This window comes from Natator depressus, chromosome 3 (genome assembly GCF_965152275.1).
Source record: "Natator depressus isolate rNatDep1 chromosome 3, rNatDep2.hap1, whole genome shotgun sequence".
NCBI lineage: Eukaryota > Metazoa > Chordata > Testudines > Cheloniidae > Natator > Natator depressus.
The window spans coordinates 146,617,281-146,644,874 of record NC_134236.1 but is presented as its reverse complement, the minus strand read 5'-3'; the positions used below and the strand labels follow the sequence as shown (position 1 = coordinate 146,644,874).

The window sequence follows — 27,594 nt, the reverse complement described above, 5'->3', positions numbered from 1 at the left end:
GATCTGCTGCCAAGCCAGTACAGCCCCAATTCCAGGAGCCAGGCCTGCTCAGTCAGTTATCCCAGATGAAGGGAGTGCTCCTGTTATCAGTGCCCACTTGCCTAGGTCTCATTCCAGGCACAGCAAATACAGGGCATAGTTAGCAAGCTTCCCCCTGGCAGGATCCAAATTCTGTGTCCGATGGCATATTGCAAAGCCATGGCCCTTGGACTGTAGAATTCACATGACCCTCCGTGTAATATTTTAACCAGCCAACATCTCACACATGCTTCCCAGCTCAGGTAGACAGGCGCAGGCTAGCTCTTCTTGAGTGAGCAAGCTGAAAACCACAGTGTAGCCAGAGGTAGCACAGGCCATGGCTCAGGCTAGCCGCCCAAGTATGTACCATGGGGGTCCGGGAGGGTTTATACTCAGGTGGCTAGTCCAAGCTGCTGCCTGAGCTGCTACTCAACGACACTGCTATTTTAGATGCTAGCTCAAGCAGAGCTTACACGTGTCTGTCTACCCATCCTGGGAAGCAGGCACTGTAGATGTACCCTTTGCTTTGAGTAAGTTAAGAGTCTGTTGCTATTTTTTTCCTTAAGGTAGAAAAAATTATTATTTACAGCAGATGAGAGACATGGCTAAACAGAAACTTTTAAGGCTGTCTAGGTTAGTCTATTGTAAAGGAATATATGTTCCAAAAATGTGTTTTTCCCTAATAGCTAATGTTTAGTTAATTTCTTGACTATATTCTTAAAAGTCCGATTCACATAACAGCAAAAGATCATTATGACTTAATCATACAATTAATTCTGATTTACATACTTGGATTTCCCTGGGAAACTGGCTCCAAAGGTTTCGGATTCAATTCTTCCTTTGAACTGACGCCTGGAGAAATAAAAAGAAAAGTTTAGACACTAAATGTGCAAGAAACTGTTCGGAGTCTGCCCTCACTTATAGGAAGAAGGCAAGGAGTGAAGAGATGCATCTTGTTCCACATATGACTAAGAAGACGGGTCTGAAAGAGATTTGTGCTGCCTCTTGTTATTTTGGTCAGGTGACATGTAAAACACTGCATCCCTGGGACACAGGGACATGTTGCTTGCCTCCACTCCTGTTACTGATTAGAAAAGGAAAGGATTGGGATCAGATTATTATAACTGCTTCACATTGACCTTACACTAGGTCAAGGGTTCCCAAACTTGTTCAGGGTAAGGCCCTAGTGGGCCACGAGACGCTTTGTTTACCTGAGCGACCGCAGGTATGGCCGCTTGCAGCTCCCAGTGGCCGCGGTTCGCTGGTCCTGGCCAATGGGAGCTGCAGGAAGCAGCATGAGCCAGTCCATCGCTTCCCACAGCTCCCATTGGCCGGAAACTGTGAACCGCGGCCGCTGGGAGCTGCGAGCGGCCGTACCTGCAGACTCTCAGGTAAACAAAGCGTCTCACGGCCTGCCGGGGCTTACCCCCAACAAGCCGTGAACCAAGTTTTGGAACCCCTGCACTAGGTCTTAGTTCTTTTGCTTAATGGAGATGTCCATCTACTCATCCTGAAATCTTCTAATCAGAGGAGAACTATTAAACCAGGGTGCCGGATATATTCCATGTCTAAAACCGATGAGGAGAAGACTAAAAAGTCAGTAACATATGGCTATTTCCAATTTTTTTTACACATTCACTCAAAGGCTAAATTTGCTCCTAAAATCTGACAAACATATATGGCAAAAAGACTGGAGAAAGGGTTATCATTTTGTATCCTATCCTGGTACCTCCAGATGGTTCAGAGCAGTGGCTCATTTAAAAGGTTTACTATCCAGCAGCCAAATCTGGTGGTGCAGACTTTTCTGAGTTCCTCTCCTGAGCACAGTTCTATTTTGTGTTGTTTGCTAGAGGTATTAAATTTGGCTTTTCTGATAGTAACAACCTCAGTGAAATGAATTAAACAGGTGATCTGTTCATGAAACGAACACTTCTGGAATCTCTCTCAGAAGGTGGTCCTTACTACAGCTCTCAAATTTGTTGCAAAGATTAATTCAAATTTTTCATTCAAATCTGTATATTTCACTGTCTCTTCTCTTTGCTGAAAACCACAGCAATCAAAGGAAGGGTTACTATACTGACTGGATATTAGAAGGGAAGGGAAATAATGTGAGGAATTGAGAGTTGATTCTCCACTGCCTTGCACCTTCATTTACCCCTGTTTAAAATGAATATAAAGTGGGAGCACCATTCTGCCTTACTAGCAGCTTACATGTCCTTTGCACTGGTGTAAATGACTACATAAGGTTTCAAGGCAGTGCAGAGTCAGGCCCCTCATGTCCTGTTTTCCTATACGGAGATAGGAGCAAGGACAGTGAGCATCCTAACACATTATATCCAGGTAAGTGAAGCAAGTCATTAAGGAGGTCTTTTCTATGAGAGTTAGGTTCTTCTTTTGGGGGAAGAGAGAAAACAAAGTAAGGTCTGATCCAAACCCCATTGAAGTCAATGGAAAGATTCCCAGGGCCAAAATGTGGAATTTGAAAAGCAGAAGCCTGAATGTCTGTTTATCCCTTCATAAGACAAACTCAAGTAGATGTGGCCTGGGAGAGGTAGCATTGGATCACGGAGTATTGTAGAAGCAGCATAAGGATGATTAAAAGAGTTCAACCTGACTTCAGTTCATGATTTTAATGTCTGGCCATTTTTTCCTAAGTTAAAGCAACTCACTTCTGCCTAAGTGTAAGAAGCTATTTCTTCTCACATGAATAGGACAAGATATGGGAAGATCAGCAGGGACAATACTGCAAATAAAGGAAAAAAACCTACCTATGTAGGAGGATAATTGTTTTGTTTCCTTAAGAGACAGTGAACCGGTGATTATACTTGTCTATCACTGAAACAAGTAGTAGGAGAACCCCCACAAATCTTCATCAGCAGGCAAATGGAGGAAATACTGCAGACTTCAAAAGGAAACCAGCAAGAGGGTAGCATTAAAAGTGTGTCTTAATTACAGACAAAAGTTTAGAAATTATAAAGTGCCTCCGGATTCCTCTTTCCCATAAAGCTGCCAGCCAACAACACATTAATTGGTGTCAGTATGAACGTACGTAAAGAGAACGGATAACCAAGAATATCAGAGGAAGCTACCTCTGAGCTCTGAAGGGAACTGGCAAGCTTTGAATTCCTGAAGCATCTAAAACTGATGCTTTGAATTCCTGGAGCATCTAAAACTGATGGGGAGAAGACTAAAAAGTCAGTAACACATGACTATTTCCAATTTTTTTTTACCCTGCAGATACCAATGATCAGATCATCAGGGAAGATACACCCAAGCCAAGAGGAAGAGGAGAAGCCAACAGCGCTCCCTAGTTACAGACCAATTCCCGGTGCCATGGTATTCTGATAACTAGGGTTACCATATGTCCGTATTTTCCCAGACATGTTGGGCTTTTTTGGTTCTTAAATCGCCATCTGGGAGGAATTTTTAAATATCTAAAAACATCCGGGATTTTGCCATTATTATTTTTCTCCAAAAAAGAGTTGATCATTCAAGAAAGAGAATGAATGTTGATCATTCAAGAAAGAAAGGGAATGTTGATCACTCGAGAGAGTGCCCACTTTTTCCCCCAGCTCCCAGCGCTTGCGCCACGAAACAGCTGTTTCACGCGGCTGGGAGGGAGGGGGGCAGAGAGGGAATGCGGGGCGCTCAGGGTAGGAGGCGGAGCCAGGGTGGGGATTTGGGGAAGGGGTCCAATGGGGCAGGGAGTGGGTGGAGTTGGGACTGGGACTTTGGGGAAGGGATGGGAAGTGTCCTCTTTTTTGAATGTTCAGATATGGTAACCCTACTGATAACTAATCTTCACAAAGTACTAGCTCTTAATACACTCCAAGCACTTGCATCCACATAAACATGGACATATCTTTGGGGCAGGAACCATCTTGTCATTCTGTTCTGCACCCAGTGCCTAGCACAGTGGGGTCCTGACCCCCTGGCTCGGGCCTTTCCATGCTATCACGTTACAAAGAACTATTGTTAATAGAAATAATCATCATCATTCGTCTTAACTGGGGAAACGTCTCTCAGTTTTAAATCCAACTCCCAGTTAAGAAGGCAGCTTCCAAGATATGAACTAAAATTACCAGTCTGCTGTTGGCTCCACATATGAGCAAAATGGGGGAAAAGGCACGAAGCTCATTCCCTCTTCCCTTATGATCCTGTGGAGGGGCCTGCCCTAGCATAGTGGGAAGCAGAGCCATTTCCCCCTGCCAGAGCCAGCCGTTATACTAGCCTCCCCAAATGCAGCTGGATGCAGGGTGTGGCTCTGCACAGCGGAGCGGGACAGGCACATGGGAGCACACACAGTATTCATTTGATTTGAAGGGTGGCACGGGTGCTGCTACAATATACGTTTCTTGGGAGCTGTAGAAGAGGTTGTGACTGAATTAGTTGGATTCCGCCCTAGGTCCTCTCCTATTGCAACAGGGCCTTTTCTACACTGTTAGAGCAGAAAGTACCAACACAGGGACAGAGGGCACGAGGCTTGCATCTCCCCTGTTCTGGGGCTTCCAGGAGCTGGCTAAACTCCTAGCACAGGTTAGGACAGCTCTCAGGTGCTATCTTCACTTGCACCCTTGTTGCAATGGTCCCACTACAGGCACACAGGGTACCTTACAAACTTTTTTGGGGGGTGGGGTGGGGTGACGCTCTTCTACAGCTGCAGCTCTACTCCCCCCCTTTTGACGGGACCATCTCTCAGACAAAAATCCTTCCTGAAACATATACCCTCCACCCCTAGCCTGACCTTGCACCAGAAAGGCCTCACCAAAGTAGCCTTGACCTAGAAGAGCCTTGTGAGACAAGGAGGGCCATGCCCAGCTTTTTGTTCATGTGCTGTACTGTGACTGGCACTGTCCCTTTCAGTTGGGGCTTCTCTCCAGTGTGTGTTGTTAATATGGTCTCTGACCAGCCCTCCCACACCAGACTTTAGAATCCATGAACTAGAGGACAGCAAACGGAGAGGAAAATGCTTTTGTTGAATCAGGGAGACACTCAACACACAGTAGACCAAGATAACTTAATAACAGGAACATATTCGTTAACACAAAACCCGTAGTGTGACCTGCTTCCTGCCTTAGCTCAGTCTGACTAACCACAGCTGCAGCAAGCGCACCACCAGCCCAAAGAGGGAGAAATACTGGCAGGCCTTAGAAAGGTCAGGTTCTAAAAGAAACAGCTATCAAAGCGATATACTCCACTCGCGCCAATTCTAGTCGGTACAGGAATTCCCTGTAGTTGCTTGGTCCTCTTGCAGAGAGCCCTGGCTGCTGCATTTCTGAGCTGATTTTGCATACAGTTGTGCGATTTTTAAATAGGAACTGTGAGGGACAATGCAATGTTACAGAAGAGCAAACTGAGCCCTGTGTTATGCCGCACGTTTTACAGTGTTTTCCCACAGGTGCTGTTCATAAACCTCTTTATTAAAAAGAGAGATTTCCCATATAAAGCGGCAACTGACAACAAATGCTCTTCCACTTGCTCCTTTTGTTTCTTCCTGGTAAACAGTACTAAATGTCAGGTTTCAGAGTAGCAGCCGTGTTAGTTTGTATTCGCAAAAAGAACAGGAGGACTTGTGGCACCTTAGAGACTAACAAATTTATTTGAGCATAAGCTTTCGTGAGCTACAGCTCACTTCATCGGATGCATTCAGTGGAAAATACAGTGGGGAGATTTATATACATAGAGAACATGAAACAATGGGTGTTACCATACACACTGTAACCAGAGTGATCACTTAAGATGAGCTAATACCAGCAGGAGAGCGGGGGGTGGGGGGGTAGAAAACCTTTTGTAGTGATAATCAAGGTGGGCCATTTCCAGCAGTTGACAAGAATGCCTGAGGAACAGTGGGGGGTGGAGGGGGGGAAATAAACACGGGGAAATAGTTTTACTTTGTGTAGTGACCCATCCACTCCCAGTCTCTATTCAAGCCTAAGTTAATTGTATCCAGTTTGCAAATTAATTCCAATTCAGCAGTCTCTCGTTGGAGTCTGTTTTTGAAGTTTTTTTTGTTGAAGTATTGCCACTTTTGGGTCTGTAATCGAGTGACCAGAGAGACTGAAGTGTTCTCCGACTGGTTTTTGAATGTTATAATTCTTGACGTCTGATTTGTGTCCATTTATTCTTTTACGTAGAGACTGTCCAGTTTGACCAATGTACATGGCAGAGGGGCATTGCTGGCACATGATGGCATATATCACATTGGTAGATGTGCAGGTGAACGAGCCTCTGATAGTGTGGCTGATGTGATTAGGCCCTGTGATGGTGTCCCCTGAATAGATATGTGGACACAGTTGGCAACAGGCTTTGTTGCAAGGATAGGTTCCTGGGTTAGTGGTTCTGTTGTGTGGTGTGTGGTTGCTGGTGAGTGTTTGCTTCAGGTTGGGGGGCTGTCTGTAAGCAAGGACTGGCCTGTCTCCCAAGATCTGTGAGAGTGATGGGTCGTCCTTCAGGATAGGTTGTAAATCCTTGATGATGCGTTGGAGAGGTTTTAGTTGGGGGCTGAAGGTGATGGCTAGTGGCGTTCTGTTATTTTCATTGTTGTGCCTGTCCTGTAGTAGGTGACTTTTGGGTACTCTTCTGGCTCTGTCAATCTGTTTCTTCACTTCAGCAGGTGGATATTGTACTTGTAAGAATGCTTGATAGAGATCTTGTAGGTGTTTGTCTCTGTCTGAGGGGTTGGAGCAAATGCGGTTGTATCGTAGAGCTTGGCTGTAGACAATGGATCGTGTGGTGTGGTCTGGATGAAAGCTGGAGGCATGAAGGTAGGAATAGCGGTCAGTAGGTTTCTGGTATAGGGTGGTGTTTATGTGACCATCGCTTATTAGCACCGTAGTGTCCAGGAAGTGGACCTCTTGTGTGGACTGGTCCAGGCTGAGGTTGATGGTGGGATGGAAATTGTTGAAATCATGGTGGAATTCCTCAAGGGCTTCTTTTCCATGGGTCCAGATGATGAAGATGTCATCAATGTAGCGCAAGTAGAGTAGGGGCGTTAGGAGATGAGAGCTGAGGAAGCGTTGTTCTCAGTCAGCCATAAAAATGTTGGCATACTGTGGGGCCATGCGGGTACCCATAGTAGTGCCGCTGATTCTTGTCAACTGCTGGAAATGGCCCACCTTGATTATCACTACAAAAGGTTCCCCCCTCCCCACTCTCCTGCTGGTAATAGCTCACCTTAAGTGATCACTCTGATTATATTGTGTATGGTAACACCCAACGTTTCATGTTCTCTGTGTATATAAATCTCCCCACTGAATGCATCCGATGAAGTGAGCTGTAGCTCACGAAAGCTTATGCTCAAATAAATTTGTTAGTCTCTAAGGTGCCACAAGTACTCCTTTTCTTTTTAGTACTAAATGTATATCCCCCAACTGTTAGCTCACTAGTCTCATGACACACAGCGGACTCTGCAGCCATAACCATCTTTGCAGAAGAATTTTAAAATAAAATCGGCCAAAACCATTCACAAACTCAGACAGTTGTTCCTGTTTCATTGTTGTCACTCTCAGTGGAAATCAGTGACAAAGAGTATGTGTAACTTGTTTTATTGACACCAGGGGTGGTACAGGGATAGTCAAACAGCAATAGGCAAGCCCTTCTTTCAGGAATCTTGGCCCAACACTAATGCCTCATTCCTAGAAACAAATAAGTTTCAAGAACTGACTCTAATCAGAGACCAAGGCAAAGAGCAAACTCTGCTGCTGCTGGCATAAATTTGCTCTGTCCAGAAGCTTGCATAACCAACAACAACACAGCAAGTCTCCCAAGACTGAACATTTGCTCCCACACTAACAAAAAACTACTTGGAAGATCACGTTTAACAGCACAACCTGGTGACTCTACCATAACAATCACAAATAGATTTCAGTCCAAAATATCTAATATGGGAGGATGGGAAGGACCTCCATACTTACAGAAGGAGGGCCAAAACCTACTCACTGGTCTAAAGGGGAATATGGGACAAAAAGTCTGATGGGAACAAAGAAACTGCTTCCAAAAAGAAATACCCACTCTCCTCCAGGTAGGGTTGCCAGTTTTCGTTGGACGTATTCCTGGAGCTTTGAACACATGACATAAAAGATTAACCTCTAACTCCTAGAGATCCCAGGACAATCCTGGAGGGCTGGCAACTCTACATACAGGAAACACGAAAGGGTGCAAGGAATCTGATCCTCCTCTAGACAAAGGATCAGTTTGAGAGCCCCTGGTGGCATCTCTTCTTACTACTTTCCCCCTTGACCAGCTTGATCTTGAGTCACCTGTGGGAAAGAGAGGAGCAGGTGTCAGGGAACTGATGCCAAGGTAAGGAAAAGGAATGAGCCATTCAAGCAGGGACTATTGGTGGCTGACTGGTAGCAAATCTGATCCTCAGCCTCAAGCAGTGACATGTTCCCTGTGCCTTTGGGTAGGTCTCTGTGTGTCTGCATCTTTCTTTGGAATTGGCCCCCAGGCCTAGTCTACCCCATGTGCCTCTGGTTTTCCATCAGTATGCTCCCCTACCAGCTGTAGGGGCTGTTTTTGACCCCGCTCCCATAAGCATACAAGGCTTGGTTCCCAGTCTACAGTCAGATTCCATGACTCCCATAGGGAGCTGGCTCAGGAGTAGGGTCAAGAGGGAGAAGGCTGTAGTTCACTGCTGCAGTGTCCCAGCCTGGAGTACTGTCTGTCAGATCTGCTCAGCTCTGCCCTATCTATCATTATCAGAGCCTCCTCGACCCTGAATCCCAGTGGAAGTGGCAGAAGGGTCCGCAGTGTAGGCTAACAGAATCATCGATGTAAGGACTTCATTCCTTTAAAGCCAGACCCCCAGAAGTCAGTCTGGTGTTTGGCAGTAACAGCACATCATCCTACCTGTCACAAAGGCAAGCTGCAGAGGAGTGGGCAGGGCAGGCAGACCCTGATCACTTGTTAATTGAAAAGGGCAGACACCAGAGTTTAATATGGCAGTCACAGGAATGGCTAATTGGCTTTAAAGAAAAACAAATAGAGGCTAGGTCTACACTACAAATTACTTTGGTATAATTTACATCACTCGGGGGTGTGAATAAGCCACACCCATGGGTGATGTAAATTACACCGACTGGCGTGAACACCAGTGTGGACAGCGCTATGTCAGCGGGAGAGCTTCTCCCGCCGATATAGCTACTGACTCTCGCGGAGGCAGGCGTTATTAAGCCAATGGGAGAGCTCTCTCCTGTTGGCTTAAAGTGTCTTCACCAGAAGCGCACGAGCGGCGCAGCTGCACCACTGTAACTGCTGTAGTGTAGACACAGCCACAGTAATAACCCTCCAAGTAACACAGGAAGTGTGAAGAGTGTCACGTTCCCCCATGGATGGTCTACAAATAATCAAAACACAACAGAATTCATGTAACCTTATTTAAACAGAACAGGTGAGAGAAGAGAGCAGCAGCTTTCCAGAGGGAGGAAATGAAAGGAGATTACAGAGGGGATCACAAACTCTGGACTTAGACTGATGAGTGACTGAAAATAAGAGCAGTTGGTACGTTTCTATGTGGGTCTTTGTTTGACAGCTCTGTAGGAGGTAGGAGAGGGGCTGGGCAAGGAGCTGGGGGCTGTGAGCCACTGAGGCCAAGGCAGGCACAAAAGCCTAGGACCCAGCAAATGGTCGGAAAGCAGCAAACAGTTGAGCTACAAGGGACTTTCTAAAATGAAGGGACTGCGGTGTTCAGTTCAAATTCTAAGAAGAAAGCAATAAAGTGACAACACAAAGGGGATTTGGATCAGAAAAGGCACACTGTGGCAGAGAATTCAGCAGAGGAGGGAATTCATTACTTTGGGAGCAGCAACTAACCACTCCCCTAAAGGGGGCATGACTGTTTCCATTCTCACCCTGTTTTCAGGTGTTGATAGTCATTTTTAAAAAAAATGTTCACTTTGGGGCTCAGATTTTTCAGTTTCGTCCCTCCCTGAAGAAGAATACTTGTTGAAACTCTCAGCAAAACTGGTTTCCATCGTATTTTACAGAGCAAATGGTAAAATACTTATCCTACTATGAAAAAATTGCAACCTTGTTTTGAACAGCTCTTGTGCAGCAGGTGGGCGTAGACAGCTGAAATTTGGAAAAGGAAGTAGTCCTCACTGGGGAAAAGGGTCATTGAAGACTTTCCTGAAAACTGGCTATCCTTTGGTCACATTATGAGCCTGGGTAAACACTACACTGACCTCTTGCTTTGCATTGGTCTCATGAAGGGCCTGATTCTCCACTGCTGTGCACCTTTTGGAGTCAGAAATCTGTGCACAGTGAAAATAAAAAGTTGCCCTTCTGAACTGGTAGGGCACCAGCTTTGCACTTGCTTTGCCTAGGTGTAAATGAGTAACACAAGGTGCAAAGACTTGGGACCAAGCCTGCAAAAACATAAGTGCATACTTGATGGCAGGACCAGAGCCTCAATTTGTAAACTGCACTTACAAGTCATGAAACAACAACATTAAGGTTCCTTAGCCTTCCCCTTGCCTACCTGTGTGTATGCATTCCACTGCTGTCTTCAATTACATGGTCACATCATATATCTCAAACAACATCACACTTTTTCTGCAGTCGTGGCCACATGTGTGTAATGTGTACTAACTGTGTATCATTGTATGTGAAAGGCACTCAATACACCATACTTGCACAACAGATTGAGTATAACACTATGGAGTAATTAATTATGAACACTTACCATCCTATCTACACCCCCAAATTTTGCAGCTAATGCCTGGTCTACACTAGGGAGGGGGATCGATCTTAAGATACGCAACTTCAGCTATGAGAATAGCATAGCTGAAGTTGACGTATCTTAGATCGACTTAGAATCACTTACTTCTCGTCCTTGCGGCGCGGGATCGATGGTCGCCGCTCCCCCGTCGACTCCGCTTCCGCCTCTCGCCCTGGTGGAGTTCCAGAGTCGACAGCAGAGCGATCGGGGATCGATTTATCGCGTCTACACTAGTCGTGATAAATCGATCCCCGATAGATCAATCACTACCTGCCGATCTGGTCGGTAGTGTAGACGTGGCCTTAGTCAGATTCATAGTTAAGTGCCTCATCACCTGATCTGCACTTAAGGAAGGCTCTGTACTCCACATGCGTGCCCAGCTGAGATAGCTCTGTAGTTACCTACAATCCAAACCTAGTCATGTGAATTTAACATTTATGGAAGGTTGTGGGTCAGCTGACTGATTTATTTTCTATGGAACAATAATGCCGCCTACCAAATATTTCTCCTTGCTAATTGGGGAGATGGTCAGTTCCTGTGGGCCTCCTGGTTCTGCCAGCCCCAATTTAATTTTGTTGTTGCCATGGGAATTTCAGCTCACTGTATGGGCAGCTCACTCCATGCTAATTAGATTTTCCTTCACTGGATTGTCACAGCTGTCCATGCTCATTAAACTTCCATTCATTTACATACGACAGCAGTTGATGCATGCAAACTAGAAACCATGCCTTTGAAGTGACACTCTGAATTCATCAGACTTTATCACTAGTCTACACACACATTTGGGTTACAGAGAAAGTACAAATAAGACCGCCCCAATGTGTTTTCATCAAGTTTAAAAGGAACCTCTCATTTTTGTCTCCAAATACAAATCCTCACCACTAGCCACTGTGCTGCAGCTCATTCCAAACAGACACACAGAACTTGCCTATAATATGCAGTAAAATGTTCTCTCTCCAACGCAGCCTGCCCTCTCTGAGTCAGGAAAACCTGTTCATCCACACAGTGATACGTAGTTAGGGCTATAGAATCACCTCTCCTGCCTCAGGTTCTGAGTTTTCATTCTAATGTGCACATGCTCTGCCACTCATTGGAGCTAATGCAAGTCTAATTTATATCTCAGCTCTGAAGTAATTAGAACTTTCAAATAAAAAACTCTTGAAAATTGGGCTTACAAGGCAGAGTTTCACAAAGGGGAGACCAATGAATCATAGACATTAGAGATGGAAAAGATCTATTAGATTATATGGTCCACCCCCATGCCAGGGCAGGACTATTCCCTATGATATCATCTAATATAACACAATCAATTAACTGGAAGATGAAGCTTGACAAATTCAGACTGGAAATAAGGTGTACATTTTTGAGAGAGAGAATAATCAGCCATTGGAACAACTTTTCAAGGGTTGTGGTGGATTCTCCATCACTGACCATTTTAAAATCAAGATTGGATGTTTTTCTAAAAGCTATGCTCTGGGAATTGTTTTGGGGAAGTTCTAAGGCCTGTATTGTATAGGAGGTCAGACTAGATGATCACAGTGATCCCTTCTGGCCTTGGAATCCATGAATCTAGTGTTTTGCGTGACCCAACTTTTAAATGTCTCAAGGAATACGGACTTCCATAAATTCCAGGAAGGCATTAAGTTTTGATAATCATGCCCAATAGGCTACAAATTCTGCAAATCCTATTTTTGTTACCCTGCTTCCAACTCGCTTTTTTGTCTCATCCACCCCACTGTGTCTTGTCTATTTCAGATCATAAGCTTTTTGAAGCAGAGCTTGTCATTTTCTAAATGTTCGTACAGCACCGAGCAGGATGGGGCCCTGGCCTGTTTGAGCTCTAGGCACCACTGCAAGATAAAAGTTAAATAATAATTCCCTTGGGACACTATTCCATAACATCATAGTTTTACTTTCAGGAGTTTTCCATGTGTTCAGTTTGTGTTTCATTATAACCTCTTATATTAGACTAATTGATCAATCTCCTTTCTTGGTGTTGGCAGCCTGACTCTCTGCAGATTATCATCATGCGCCTGCATTTTCCAAGAAATACAGTGTTCATTTAGGCCCCTTTTTTCAGTAGCTAGAACCCCCTTTTGCAGCATGGTTTGCTACTCTCTCCAGACCTCATCAGTTCTGTTCCTGGAATGGGCCTTGCCTGAGACTGATGGAAGCACAGGGCCCCCCAGGGCAGTTTCAACCAACCAGAGATAAACTGAAAGCCACATTTGTCATTGTATATCATAATTCCTGTAAGTGGAAGTTATTACCGTTAGTGCCGTGGGCCTTCTTAAAAGTGTTACTTCTCCACAAGGGTGTAGAATGCTGATTATTCCCAGTGTAGTTGCTGGTGGATCTGTTGTGTTTATTGTGTTAAATATTTACCTGTGTCAAAAAGGCTTGATCCAGGTTTCCACAATTCAGTTTCCAAAGCTTTCAAGCACAAAAAGAGAAGAGAAATTATTACTTAAAAGCATGGAATTATGGGAAGTTACAAACCACTTTGCAGTGAACACATTTCAAGCCTTATTTAGTAGTCTCTTATCTTCTCCCTCTGTATTAAAGCACATCTCTTTAGATCAGTTTTGTTCTTTTCATATTCACTTATATTAACATTGGGACAAGGCTGGCCTTAGCAATTTTTCTTTTGGCCAGGTCAGCAAAAAATGTTCCACCAAACAAGCCCCTGCCCTGCTGACTCCCATAATAATATCGACTCCTGTTCTACCTCAAACCTTCCAAAACCAAAGAGATGAGCAGATTCCTGCTCAGACCCCAACAGGCAGGAATGTGATGAACACCACCACCTCTGTTTGTATAACTAAATACAAGACTGCCTCTGTTCTCAGGGCACTGTATAACTTTAATAGAAAATAATGTTTTGTCCTGGTTTTTGGCCACTTGGATGAGCTAACAGTCGGGTGAGATGGTGCAAGTGGCTCAGGCTAGGTGAGCACGTTAGACACCATCCCTATGTCCATCATAAAATGCTGCTACCTAGCCCTCCATGAAGAATCCCTGAAAGCATCCTTCCTCCCCACCATTTCCCCTGAACTACCAAATTTCTCACCATTTTTTGATGGACACTCATGCTTTGTGGTTTTGTCTCTGGCATAAACCTGTGAATCTTAAGCATTTGAGCACTGTCACTCCTAGGTCCCTAAGTCAACCATCTTTGAGAAGGGCACTTGTTTGTCCTTGTGAAGCGGGGAACGGGCTGCAGGTAAGGGAAGATATGGGGCAGTGGGCTGCTGGGAAGGGAATCTTGGTAGTCTTTCACCCCCAATAAAGGTCTTCAAGCCCCCATGACCTCATTGTACTGAGCATTGTTCAAACACAGAGACACAGTCCTGGCTCTGCAGAGTTTAGAACCTAAAAGACTCAAGAACCAATGAAGGGTTAGGACAGGGATATACCACGCAAACAATGAGTTTTGTTTCAATGTTGTGTTTTTATTTGGGGTGGGGAGAAGGAGGGCAAGAAGGAAATGGGGGACTGAGTCGGGGAGCAGGAGATGGAAGGAAGGGGAAGAGGAACAGTCACTGCTCATCATCAGCCTGGGCATAATCAATTTGCAGTTCTGTAGGTATGGCAGCAGAGGTGAGTCTTAGTGCGCATGGGAAATGGGTGAGTTAGACTGCAGGGGGACTGCAAAGGCTGCAGAAGGGCTTAGGCAGTGGGTGGTGAACCTGGCTGCAGTCATGTCATGTATTGATCATTTGTTAATAGACTGCCAAACTTGTGTGTCAATTTTTGTTGTGGAGGTGAGCAATGACTTCCAGCAAAACAAGCTTTGTACTTTGTCTTAGCAAAGCTTTGTCTTAGCAAAGCTTAGCAAGCTTTGTACTTTGTCTTACTTTGTCTTATGGAATCTTCATAGGGCTCCAAAGGGAAAGGTTCACACAAAACAAAACTCGAGCACAGCTGAGTCTTTGAAAGGCCACTCTTTCATCCCATCAGGGGAAAGAGTGCATTCTTCACATGTAATCTGTTCTACAAACACATCAGCTGTGCATGTCCAGGGGAAAAAAGATGTTTTAAAATTTAAAACTTATTGGAGCTGCATCCCACATGGAACTAACCTGCCCTTCCACACTCACTATGACCAGACAAAATGAGCTGAAGTAAAAGTGGACAGTTGGTTGGTACAAAGGAATGTACCAGCCTCACAAACAAAATATTTGTTTCCACAACCATCTCATTGTTAAGGGCTATGCTTGTGCTCAAGCCCACACCCAGCCTTCATGTATTTTTGAATGGAGCACTGGCTCTTTGACTCTTCTGCATTGTTCAGTCTCACCACTGATGGGTTCTTCGCAGTAGCACAGATGCTTCAAATGATTCTGACATGGTAAAGATCATCCCACTGACTGTCTGTATTTTTGTTGTGAATCACAAGAAATTTTTGTCCCTGCACTTGAGATGTGGCAGAAATGCAAGAAGGAAAAAAAGGGAGTACGGTTGGAGTTTCTCTGGATATACCCTACTTAAGAGCTACTTCCACTCAGATGATGACAAAACAGATTGTTTGTTTCAAGAACCTCACAGATCATTCCAAACCCTTATGACTGAGCTCTGTCTACTGCTCCTTCAGGCAGTGTTTCAGTGCTCATATTCTTTAACAAGTTTCTACCGAGGAGTGGTCCCTCCCTTTTTCCTTTACAAACACTCATTTTTTTTTATATACACGTGATAAATGACAAAAATTGAGTGGGCTGATTGCAAATGGGACAATCCTTAAATCTCAGAGAGAGGAGCAGGTTGACAATAATGTCTTATTCCTTGGGCTTATAAGAAAATGGATGATAAGGAAATTTCTAGATGAAATTCACATCCCTGAGAAACAAAAATTAAAATTCTTGAAAGGAGCCAGGATTTATTACATGACAACTGTCCAGTATGCTCTGAACAATCTGTGGTATATTGAGGACTTTGTTGAAATTGCAAGCTGTTACTTTAAGAGTGGTAGTGGGGGTTTCCTTGTCCTGACTGCAGGCTCGGGTTGTTCTGTAGGAAAGTGTATGATGATAATCAGTCTGGAAAGAACTAGCCCAGAACAAGGTGGGGTGAGTAGTGCCTCTTTGAGTTAGGGAGCAGCCTGCTTTGTCCCTTTCTGTGTTTAATTACTGTGTGTTGTCCAGGAGTCTAAGCATAAGAGTAGTGTTACATTGCAACCTTCCAGGAAGAGTATTTGATGTTTTCATCTAAATTGTCTGTGTGTATTCCATGAATATAACACAGCCTACCCATAAAAGATCAAGTGGGTGTGAAGTCTCAGTTTGTTGACTTTTGGACTGCAGCAAGATTAGGGTTTTTGAGTTTTGAATACTATAAAAACAATTTTGTGGTGATGGTGGGTTATGGCTTTTTTTTAAATCCAAGTTTAAGTTCTTGAGAGTGTAAAGGACTACAAGAAGAGTTTGGTCATTATCAGTTGCTTGGCAGAGATGAAATTCCTGAAGAAGTGTAGGAAGAAGCTTGGCAGGAAAATGGATTTATCTGGATGGATGTCAGCTTAAACAAGTGTGAGTGGGCTAATGACAAAAAACTCCTCAAGCATCAGGCCAAGACTGCAGAACTGCTCCTGGTTGTTCCACAAGAACTGTGTGCTTACCTTGTGTGATCAAGAAAAAACAAAACTTCATTCCAAGACAGCATGGAGTGGGCCAGTAGCTTCCCTTCAATCATGTGCTGAAGTTGGCTGGAAGCAACAATTTTGAGATGCCAAAACTGGTGTTGAAAAAGATGAAGATGGGGACTTTTTGGGAATACAACAAGAATCAAAGACTGATTTTTGGGGGGGTTGGTTGTTTTCCTTGTGATTAAAACAACATCATCATTCATGATATGGAACTCCTGTTTTGTAACTGCCTTGGAGAAACATTAGGATGTTTGAACAAAAATATTAGCAGAAATAAAATACCTTCTTCACAACAAACAACTCTCAGCATCATGCCCCCTCCTCCTTAGGGGCAGGTTCTCCCAGACTGGAACACCTGCAGCTCCTTCAGTCCCCATGACATGACTCCTGCCGATTTTAGTTCTGCCCCTTTGAGCCAACCTTCCCCCACACATGGTGTCACATCCATGTGGAATCCGAGAATCTGGGCCCAGCTGGGAGTGACATCTCCCTAAGTAGCTCATCTGCACCAGCAGCACATGGGGGCAGGTAGTGCGGGCTGGGTCCCAGGCTTTCTCCACACCTCCCCTACACCAATTTTGGCAGGTGTGAGAGAGGATTGGGGAGAACAAAAAGGAGAGAGGGGATAAACAAAAGACAGAGAATATATGTGATGGAGAGAACAAATAAGTATGACAGAGGGGGGACATATCAGGGCAAAAGCTAGGGAAGAGGAAAAGGAGGGGAGGAAGATTGAAGCAAAGGGAAGGAGTATCAGACACTTGCTCTTTTTGACGTACAATTTGAACACTCACAAAGGAAATTGCCAACATCATGGGAGACATTAATTCACACAACTTTACACTAGAACACATCAGTTACTGAGCTAGTCTTTGTTTCACATTCACAAATATGGTGGCATGATGGAACAGCTGTTCAGTAGACAAATTGCTACACGTCTCATGGGATCACCCTGAAAATTTCATGAAATGTTACTTATGAACCTACCTTGAAGGGCAAACATTTGAAATGAAAGGAAATGAGGGGACTTTAGCCAATTTCTAACAGTAGATCTTACCGAGATGGACTGGAGACCCGGCAGGTTTGCGGAAGGCTGCGACAGGCTCTTGGCGTTGAATACCTGTGTGATTTGACACAAGGCTCAATTTCAACTGGTTAGTACAGAGGAATGTGATTACAGGGTGTACAATGGAACTGAAAGTAATACTCATTGATTTCTTTTAAAGACAAATGGAAAAGGAAGACAGTAACTGTGAACAAAGAAGTACCTTTAAAGACTGAGACAAAGGGTCAAATTAAGATCTAGTGAGGGTGGATGCTTCTCAGTGAAGTTGTATCCCTGAATCTAGGGTGCAGAATGACTTCTGAAAATTGCTAAGCTCACTTGACTGCTAGGCATTGAGGGCACTCAGTGGCTCTCAGGATTAGGCCCTGGAACCCCAGATTGAAAGGCATCTGAGACATGGTTACAGACCGTGAACCCTGACTGCTTAGCAATAGCACATGTGCCCTTGTTGAATGGTTAGAGATTATATTTAGAGAACAATTATGAGATTCTTTTCATTTCTTTGTTCTTTATCCAAACAAGTTGCCCTCATTAATTAAGTATATTCCCATGCAATAATCAGTGCGATGTTTGTTAGCATTGCAGACTGCTGGAAAAAAGCTTAGAAGATGAAACAATATTGTATTATTTAACTCTCAGTAGATGCCAATGGTATAATTTGCTACAAAGAGAAATTTGAAAAGTTACTTAAAGCCTTTACCTGTATTAGCTCGAGGAATATTTCTGTTACTTGCATAGGGTGAAGTGCCCCTGAATGCTTTGAAAACATTTTATTGGTCAGTGCACAGAACTTAAATAGAATTTTAATTATAAAATCTACTAAGTCTGTATTAGTTTAAGGACATACCTTGATTCTGGCCTCTTCCTTGTGCAGCCTGAATCTGCCCTAAGTAGACATTAAAATGGAAAATGTCATTTAGACTATATTTAGTTCAAGACTGTCATTATCTGGGCTTTTCAGTGAGTTTCATTTTGCACTTGTCAGAGTTAATGACGTGTATATGGAGTTTCTTTATACTGCAGCAATGTGCTTGTGCTTATTGTTCATACATTTAAGTTGTTTCATGTGGGGGCAAAGTAAAAATATATAGTTCTTGGTTTTTGTTTTGTTTTTTACTGAGAAGGTTAATTAACACTTGCCACTTTACATTTAGAAATGTTACTTGTATAGGACAGTAGGGCTGCAGGAACAACTTGATAGTTATGGTTGTGACATGGTTTCCATTATAACCCTTATTTAAACTCTTTCCCCATCTTTATTGTTCTTATTAAGTATTTGTATTGCAGCATCACCTAGGAGCCCCAGCCAAAGACCAGGACTTCATCATGCTCGGTGCTGTAGAAACATAGAACGGAGATGGTCCCTGCCCCAAAGAATTTACAGTCTGAATATAAGACAAGAGACAACAGATGGATATAGGCAGATGGGGAAGCCCAAAGAAATAACCAGACAATAAATAACTAATGGGGCAGAAACTATTTATATCTGAAATCATAGCTCCAGTGCCTACAAGGGTGGTTGTTCTTTTAAATATAAGACAAGCCAGGGAGTCTGCACCACTGCAGTGTGTTACAAAGTGAGTGTTTATTGAAAAGGAGCACTGAACAAGCAGGAGGCTGTGGCATGAGAAGGAGAGGTCTGTGACAAACAGGTGGCAGCCGGTCAGACACGTGAATCCCCAGAAGAAACTGATCAAAAGTTAACCAGGTGCAGAAGCTGTTCAGCTGAGTGCTATGACTGCAAACTGCAGAGAGGGCAGTAAAGCCCAGTTACTGGAGCTTTGGGAAAAGTCAGGAATTAATGTTAAATGTGTAACTGCAGACCAGCTCTGGGATGCTTTGATTAAATATGACCAGGCAGAACACAGCTAATACACTGTAATCTAGGCCTAGAATCAGGAAAATGCATTCTGTGCAGGGAGCTAGTCAGAGCCCATGGCTGGAAACTGATCCCAGTCTGTGGTTGGGACAAGTCTTATGGTGAGCATGAACCAGCGGTCATGGTGGCTGCTGAGGAAGATAGATATGCCATGGGCACAGAGGTGGAGATGGATGGGCCAACCCAGCCAGCACAGCTGAGCAGCAGGGAAAGTTGTGACCCGGAATGGGAAAAACGGCAAGACCATACACAGCAACGGGAGCTGGAGTGAGAGAGAGACTGCCACCTGAGAGCAGTGTACAGAAGGAGCAGAGAAGTGGCTGCAGGAACGGCAGCAGCTGGGCCAGCAGGCAGTCCCTGGAGGAGTAAGTGGTTAGGATTATCTTGGGAAAGAGCCAAGGTCCAAAAATAAACTCCAGGTTTTTTCCCCCAGTGCCAGGTGAGAGTTCTTATTCAATAGCACAAATGTGTAGGTAGGTACTGTTACACAAGTGGGCTCTCATCTTGATCCTCTGCTTCTAGGAAGGCTTACACCTACTCAAATGCAAGGCCTGTCTGGAATATGTGAATCAGTAGAAAGTAGCCTTACTGGAAAATTCTCATCTAACCTAGAGGCCTATGCAGGGCTGGCTCCAGGCACCAGCGAACCAAGCAGGTGCCTGGGGCAGCAAATGTAAAGGGGTGGCAGGACGTCGGGCTCTGGGGTGGCAATCCGCCCTCAGCGGGGGTGGGAATTCGACGGCCGCTCCGTCAGCGTGTGTTTTGTGCTCGGCAGCAATTCGGCCTCCCCGTTCGGCGGCAAGTGTGGTTTTTTTTTTGCCGGGGGGGGGGGGGGGGCCAAAAATGCTGGAGCCAGCCCTGTGCCTATGTACTGAAATATCTACAGAGTAAGAAGACCTACTACAGCACCTAAATTTGTATGTTTATTTATTTATTAGGTGCATTCCAATAGTGCCTACTTCAGGCCTACCAAGTATGCATCTTACACTGACATTCATGCATTAGGCAGCCCTCTCATTAGGGTTGACAACTTTCTAATTGCTGACAACCAGACTCCCCTCCACCACACCCCTTCCTCAGAGGCCCCGCTCCCTGCTCCACCTCTTCCCCCCAAACTTCACCCCCAGCTCCACCTTCTCCTCCAGGCCCCACCCCCTACTCATGTCTCTCTCCTGCATCATTCACTGCTCTCCCCCTTCCTCATAGCTGGAGCCTCTCTACCTCCCTTCCTCCTCCCCGTGCCGGGCTCCCTCTGCTCCTGAGCTGCAGACCCTGTCGCAGAGCCTCCCTGCCCAGGATATGCAGGCAGGAAGCAGCCCCGGCTGAGTAGGGACTTGCGTGTGTTGATGACCCAGTGCCTTCTCCCCATCACCCACCTGCAGTAACCAGGCTTTTGATGTCCAGTCAGTAGATCTGACCGGTCACGGCCAGGTCCCCTTTTCAACCGGACTTTCTGGTCGAAAACCGGACACCTGGCAACCCTACTTGTCGTGCCTAAATCATATGCAAGATTGGGCCTGCAGTGGAGCAGGCCCATCCCTGCTGTTTTTTGCCTGTTTCCATGTAATCTACTGAGACAATCAATGTTTAGATTTAAAATTTGGGACTTTTATATTGAGGTTTATTTGTTAATTCATATTTTTCTGACAAGGAAAGCAAGGTGAAAACAAAAAAGGAAGAATATAAGGAAGGAAGCACAAATACAAGGACTGTTAGGGGCAGCAAGGAGTATTTTCTTCTGAGAGACTCTCAGCCACAAATCACCTTTGGTTTAATCATGTAAACTTTTCCCAATACCAGTGGTTGGTAGTGGCAAAGCATTTTTTCTCATAGATGCAACCATTGTGGTAATCGTTTGAACTACACTGTGTTCCAAGCAAGTTTACTCTGGAGGTGCCTTTTGAAAGCAAGTTACCAATGTACCATGATGGTCAGATGCGAGTCCCCATTAGCCAGGACAAACAAGAGAGTGTTTGATTCCTTCTCCAGTTTCTTCAGGATCCCACTGTTTTTAAATTTTGGACCAGACAGATTGTGGTGTGAAGCTGGGCATCCTTAAAAGCTCCAGTCTGCATCCTAAAAGTGGGCCCTGAATGCATGTAAGGCTGAGGCGTCTGAGAGGGAAGCTGTGATAATCAAACAAAAATGGGGGCTTTTAACATTTTTTTTGGCAATTGTTTGATTTTTAGAAAAATGAAGTATTTAGAATCCAGAAGACATCCTCACCAGATGATAACAATGATGCAGTAGGTCAGATTTGGGGTATAAATACTATGCTTAGCAATGTCCTAAAAATCATATTAATGTGTTTGGTCCCAATTGTGTTCCTGACAGCAGGATATCTCCCATGGTCTTCAGCACTGACACATGATGAGGTATTGCCCCACACCCTGGGCCCTTATAATCTTTCTGCATGTATAGCTCGTTTTCTCTTTTGGGAAGAGATTCACATTAGGAACCTTCAAGAAATTTAAGAAGAAACGTGGATCTAAAATGTGATCAGGAGACTAATCAAAGACAAATAAAAATCACGAATACATTACATTTTAAAGTCTCAGGATTAAATCCCAGCCCCACTGACGTACATGACAAAACTACCATTGATTTCAATGAAGCTAGGATTTCACCCTTAATCTACATTCTCTTACTGATTTGGGATCTCAAAAAGCCTTTTAACTTCCTTTTTAAAGAAAACGTGGCCTAAATTGTGTCCTGCCCTGCATGAACATGAAACAGAAAAGGGAGTAGCACACAAAGGAACAGATTTACAAAGGTATTTAGGAATCTAAAGATGAATTCAGGCACCTAGAGCAATTTATAAAGGTTCCTAAAAGGAGTTAGACACCTAATCCCATTGACATTTGGTTTGGTGCTTTTGAAAATCCCACTAGGCACCTATCTGAATTTTAGCACAATTAAATACATTTGTAAATCTGTCCCTAAGAGACTACAGCCCAGATCCTCAAAGGTATTTAGGGGAAATCAATGAGAATTAGACACCAAAATACCTTTTGAGTATCTGGATTTATGGCCCTCTTTCCATCTTCGTGCAGAGCAGGAGCATAATCCAGTTGGAGAGAGCGCACAGGCACTGCACAAGGCCACCAAATTTTGTGGGTCCCCAAAGGGGGAATGAAGGTGTGAAGTGAAAGTGGAACTATAATGGCCCAGAAGAGATGCCCTGGTGTAGAAGAGAATGGAGAGCCAGACTGAGCCAGAATTCCATAAAGGTCTTTCACTGCAGCACAACTCCTCACATGACAATCTGCCCTAGAGATGAACATTTGCACATTAGAATAAATGCCTCCAGGAATCAACATCTTTCATCTCCTTGCTATTTTTTTCTTCCCCATGCTTTCAAGGTGAACCTCAGTGATGAGGTAATACAGTGGGATTCACAACTTAATTTAATGAATTTTGCTCTCAGTACTTGAATTAGCTTAGCAGATAACCATTGCATCCCCCATGTGGTAGGATACTGAATGGCTACTCTTAATTTCTATGGAGCTTATTTAACAAGACAAAACATCCCAATTTTGGTTTCAGATACATGGACACCACTTCCATTGGCTTCAGGGACAGTTGTACCTGCGTATCTGAGCAGAACCGAGCCCAAGGTGTTCTGTTACGTCTGCCACTCTTTCCGCTGAGCAGAGTGCATGTTCCTTTTCACTGAGTAGAAGCCAGATTTCAGTCCTCAGTCTAGAGAAACTTGCTAGCATTTGAAAATGTGTTTCTTTTTCTTCTCAGCTAAGTAATTAAATACTGCAAGTTGCTTCAAATATTTGTATTACAGCTTGCGGGCTAGAATGGAAGCAGGTTTCTGGATCAAGATGAAGGAGGAGCTTTGACCAAACATGATGCTGTTATCAATAACACTAATGCAAAGCCAGGAAAAACATCACATTTATGCCAGACCCTGAGTCTTGGTCTGAGGTTTTCCAAACAGCACTGGCCTAACTTAGGTCAGTGTTCAAAGCTTTCAGCTCTCACTGAGCGAGTTTAAATAATTATCCCACAGTCTGAATTACATATGTCAGAGCAATATTCAAGTTTTGTTTTTTGGCAGCGGGAGGGGGGAGAGTGTAAGACCAGAGGGGCCAATGTGAAAATATGCATCAAGTAACTCAGGGGGCTTGGAAAAATTCAAGTGTTAGAAGACTGAGCACCCACAGTTTACCAAGGCAGAAACTTGCAAACAAATGTCTCAAGTTAGACACCTAGGTAACAGTGGTTCATTTTTGGAGATGCTGAGCACCAATATCTCCCACTGGAGTTGTGGGTGCTCAGCATCTCTGCAAATTAGGCTATATGTTTATTTTCATGTTTACATACAGATTTAGAGGATTCATTACAGGCCCCCATGTTTGTAAATGCTGACCCAGGTTTGTGTAGGATTTCCTCAAGTTCCACTTTAAAAACTGGGCTGAAATCCTGGTCGTCCTGAAGTCCATGCGAGTTTTGCCATTGGCTTCATTGGGCCAGGATTTCACTCCAGTTTTGCAAATCTGAGCCTTAATGACACTGCAACACTGCTGCTTTAATATGCACTTTATCCACTCCTCACAACCATGAGCTGCAGCACTGTACTTACTTGATGCTGCAGCTGCCACAGCTGAATAAACTGGATGGACGCTGCTAGGACCTAGGCAGAAACAAAACAGTTTCTAACTTTAAAAGGTGTTAAACAATAGGAACAGTGTACATGCTTGTTAATGAATGAAAGTGGGGGTGGGGGAGGATCAGGGAAAATCAGGTGAGCAAAGTCCATAGTAGAGAGCTCTTGCTAATGTAAGGGGACTAACATTCAGTGGGGGTGTTTTAGTTGCTAGCTCCCAGTACTAAAAAGGGGGAAGCGTCGATGGGGAATCAGGACCCTGAGACTGACAGCCCCCAGGAACAATGGGGAGAGGCCAATGCTCCAGGTCAGCCTGAATGACGGCGGGCAGGCTAATCAGGGAATCAGAGAGGTCCTGTCCTCCGTGTGAGCTGGAATTGCCTGGGTCAGACAGAGTGGGGCTGAGCTAAGGAGAAAGCAGGGGCCCGAGCTGAGCTGGGGAGCAGAGCTGTGCCAGATCCAGAGAGAGCAGACCCTGTCCTGGGAGCAGAGCTGCAGCCCCAAAGCCAGAGGCACAGCCCAGAGAGAGCAGACTTGCCCTGGGAGCAGAGCTGCAGCAACCAGAGCCAGAGGGGCCAGAAAAGCAGCCCAGGAAGCAGGTCAGTGCTGGGAGCAGAGTCACAGAAGCAGCCTGCAGAGCAGACTTGTCCTGGGAGCAGAGCTGCAGCAACCAGAGCCAGAGGGGCCAAAGCAGCAGCCCAGGGAGCTGGAGGCAGAGCAGCAGCAGTGCAGAGACAGAGTGGTGGAGCTGGGGCTGGAGCAGTCCAGAGCTGGGTGTGGTGAGCAGCTGGGAAGAGCGAGGAGGACCCTGGGCACCGGGCCCAGCACAGGGAGACACCTCAGCCAAGAGGCTCTGCAGGCCAGGCTTGGATCGTAACCCCGACAGGGTGGGGGCGACACTGGGAAGAAGGGTCCTACCACCTAGAGCCTGAGAGCGTGAGGCCACCACCAGAGCAAGTGTCCAACCCACAGCATCCCTGCAGCACAGCCAGGGCCTGAGAAGGCGGCCTGGGACCTACAAGGAACAGACTGTGAACTGCCCTGACATTCCAGAGACACTGTTTGTGATGTTCCCTGCCACAGAGCGGGGTGATGTTTCCTTTAACCTTTCCCATTTTTCCTTATTCTTTTTAAAATTAATTGTTGATTAAATAACTTGCATTTGCTTTAACTTGTATGCAATGGTCAGTGGGTCAGAGAAGTGCCCAGTGCAGAGAGAGTACCCTGGAGTGGGGACACCCTAGCCCCTGTCCTAGATGACCACAGCAGGGTTGGGGGTCGAGCCCCCCAGGAATCCTGGGCCCAGCCTTGTTGGGGTTATGAGGACTCTGCCAGACAGGAGAGTGGAAGGGGAGTCCTCAAGGGCAGGGAGGCCACTAGGTAAAGGAAGTGGGACCGAGGACTCGGATCCTTTCGCTAGCCCACTTCACCGGGGTAGTGTAGAAGCCAGGAAAGTTCCCCACAATAGCTGGACTATTCCCCTGCTTACACTAAGGGTCCTTTTTAGGGTCAAACTAGGATTGAGAAGGAAAGTAATTGCAAAAAATCTATTTTGAGTAATGCATTTGAAAGTTATCATGAAACGATTCTCAAATCTCTGTGTTAAATTATCAGCCCACCTGTACAGCTGGCCAAATCATTCAAAGGAATATTTGTTGAATAATATATTTTAAATTATCATGATTGTATTGTGGGCAGGTGAGGGTCCGAACTCAGGTGGAACAATGCAATTCAGATGTAAGTCTGTATTTTATCTATATGGAAGTAGTATCCATAAGTAGCACGTCTTACTCCTGAGAATATATATAGACTTGTAGATAACTAATATGAGTGTAGCCACTTTTAGCTATAACAGTCTATACTTACATAATATGGGGTTTATGTTTATGAAGCATACTTTCTTCCAGATGGGCTTTGTAACCGCTCAGAAATTCATATCAGCACTCTTAACGCACTAATTTCACCCCTCCTTTCTGCTGATTCTTTCATACATTGTATTATTTAATACATTTTGATGGTCTATTAAACAAGGGCCAATCAGACTTTGACCTATTCTTGAAATATTATTATTATTATTTATTAGGAAAATTGAAGGTCAACATGACGGTACAAATCCCTGCCTTCATTCTACCGACCTGTATCCCTGACCCTATGCACTGCAGGTCGAGGTTTGGCAGCGGTGATAGTTGTAGTGCCGGTTGTTGCAGGGATTGTAGTTGGCTTTGGTGTTGTGCTGATGGGTTCCAGAGTTGTGGTTGGCTTCAGAGTTGTGGGTATAACTTGTGTAGTTGGTACCGGTCCCGGAGACGTCTGATATTCTTTGCGGAGTGCATCGGCTATAAGGTTTAAAGTGTTTAAAAGTTATATATATATATAGCATCTGCTATAAGGTTTAAAGTGTTTAAAAGTTATATATATATATATAAAAAAACATATAATTAGATATGACATATGTAGAAACATCATAAATGGTGTCAACTTGTTTAAAGTGAACAACAAAGTAGCCCAAGTTCATTCTGGCCACAACCCTGAAAATGTCTATAAGCACCAAACCAATTCATGCCTTCACTGCTGTGTGGATATATAGCATATGTCTTGATGTGACATAGTATTGCACCATTCTGTGGAAAGTAGTTACTAAACAAGGAATTAATCTGGAGCATTCATGCCCTTGATTCTCCCCTACAGTTTCTCCACTTTCACAAGAGAATCTATGAATCTGACAAGTATATCAAAAACACAACGTTCCTGATACTGCTGTTTTGCAGTCAATTTCTATTGCACTGGCATATCTTCTCTACATGATAAGGCAACTAGAAACTCCAAGTAAATGTAACTCATTTTACCTGACGTACTGTAAAATCATTAAATGTGTCACTGAGCAAAGCTGAAATATGTGGTACCTACCACAGTCCTGCAAGTTTGCTGACGTATGGACGACTTCTAGGGAAAGTGTTTCAGGGAATTGTGTCAAGATCAGAACAGCTTCCACCTGTTTAGCCGAGATGAGGTGAGGTGGGGATAGGACAATATTTTGGGGGGCCTATATTGTTCTAAATTTGACTCATCTCAGACCAGTTCTTTTAAAGTGCGGATACCCACTATTATGATGGAGGGGAAAATGAGATGCTTCTAAATTTTCTAGCTGCCAGATGTGCCTCCTAAATATCGCTATATGAAATGATTTTATGTGTTTTTATATATAATTTATCAGCTTTAAAAATAACCCCCTTAAATCTGCCCTCTCAGTCTATCTACAAAAACTGCCATAGAAACAAACATTTCACACCACCGCCCTCAATCCAGTTCCTCTCCACTTAGCTCACAGCCTCAAGGAAGGCCTAAGAAATTATGGGAATTAAAGCAGGGTTGTGTATCATTATTCAATCCGTTCATGGCTACCTCAGCACAGCCTAGTGTTCTCCTGTTGGAAAGCATCATCCCTGATACTGTCTGCTGGATTAATTACTACCTGCTGCTAGCCAGTTAAAAATTCAAACCTCAGACAGTTTTAAAGGGGTAACAAAGAGAGCTAAAAAAACCAAAACAGATGAATTGGAAAAATTAACAGAAACAATTTCCTTAGAGCTGAATTGTGCCTTGTCATGCACAGATGTGCTAAAGGGAAAAAGGTAGCTCGCACAACAAGTCC

At 44.4% G+C, this 27,594-nt stretch overlaps 1 protein-coding gene across 2 annotated transcripts in view; it reads right to left on the bottom strand.

Annotated features, from left to right (window-relative positions):
- VIT (vitrin) overlaps positions 1-27,594 on the bottom strand; it is an 82,675-nt gene that overhangs the window by 16,103 nt on the left and 38,978 nt on the right. The window contains exons 8-14 of one of the 2 annotated variants that reach the window (XM_074948993.1): positions 26,078-26,278; positions 23,919-23,969; positions 18,293-18,331; positions 18,146-18,202; positions 17,437-17,499; positions 13,124-13,171; positions 808-870 (exon numbers count right to left, since the gene is read on the bottom strand). In XM_074948993.1, the coding sequence (XP_074805094.1) occupies positions 808-870; positions 13,124-13,171; positions 17,437-17,499; positions 18,146-18,202; positions 18,293-18,331; positions 23,919-23,969; positions 26,078-26,278 (522 nt within the window). The remainder of the gene's footprint in view (positions 1-807; positions 871-13,123; positions 13,172-17,436; positions 17,500-18,145; positions 18,203-18,292; positions 18,332-23,918; positions 23,970-26,077; positions 26,279-27,594) is intronic. The other variant, XM_074948994.1, reaches the window with a different exon arrangement.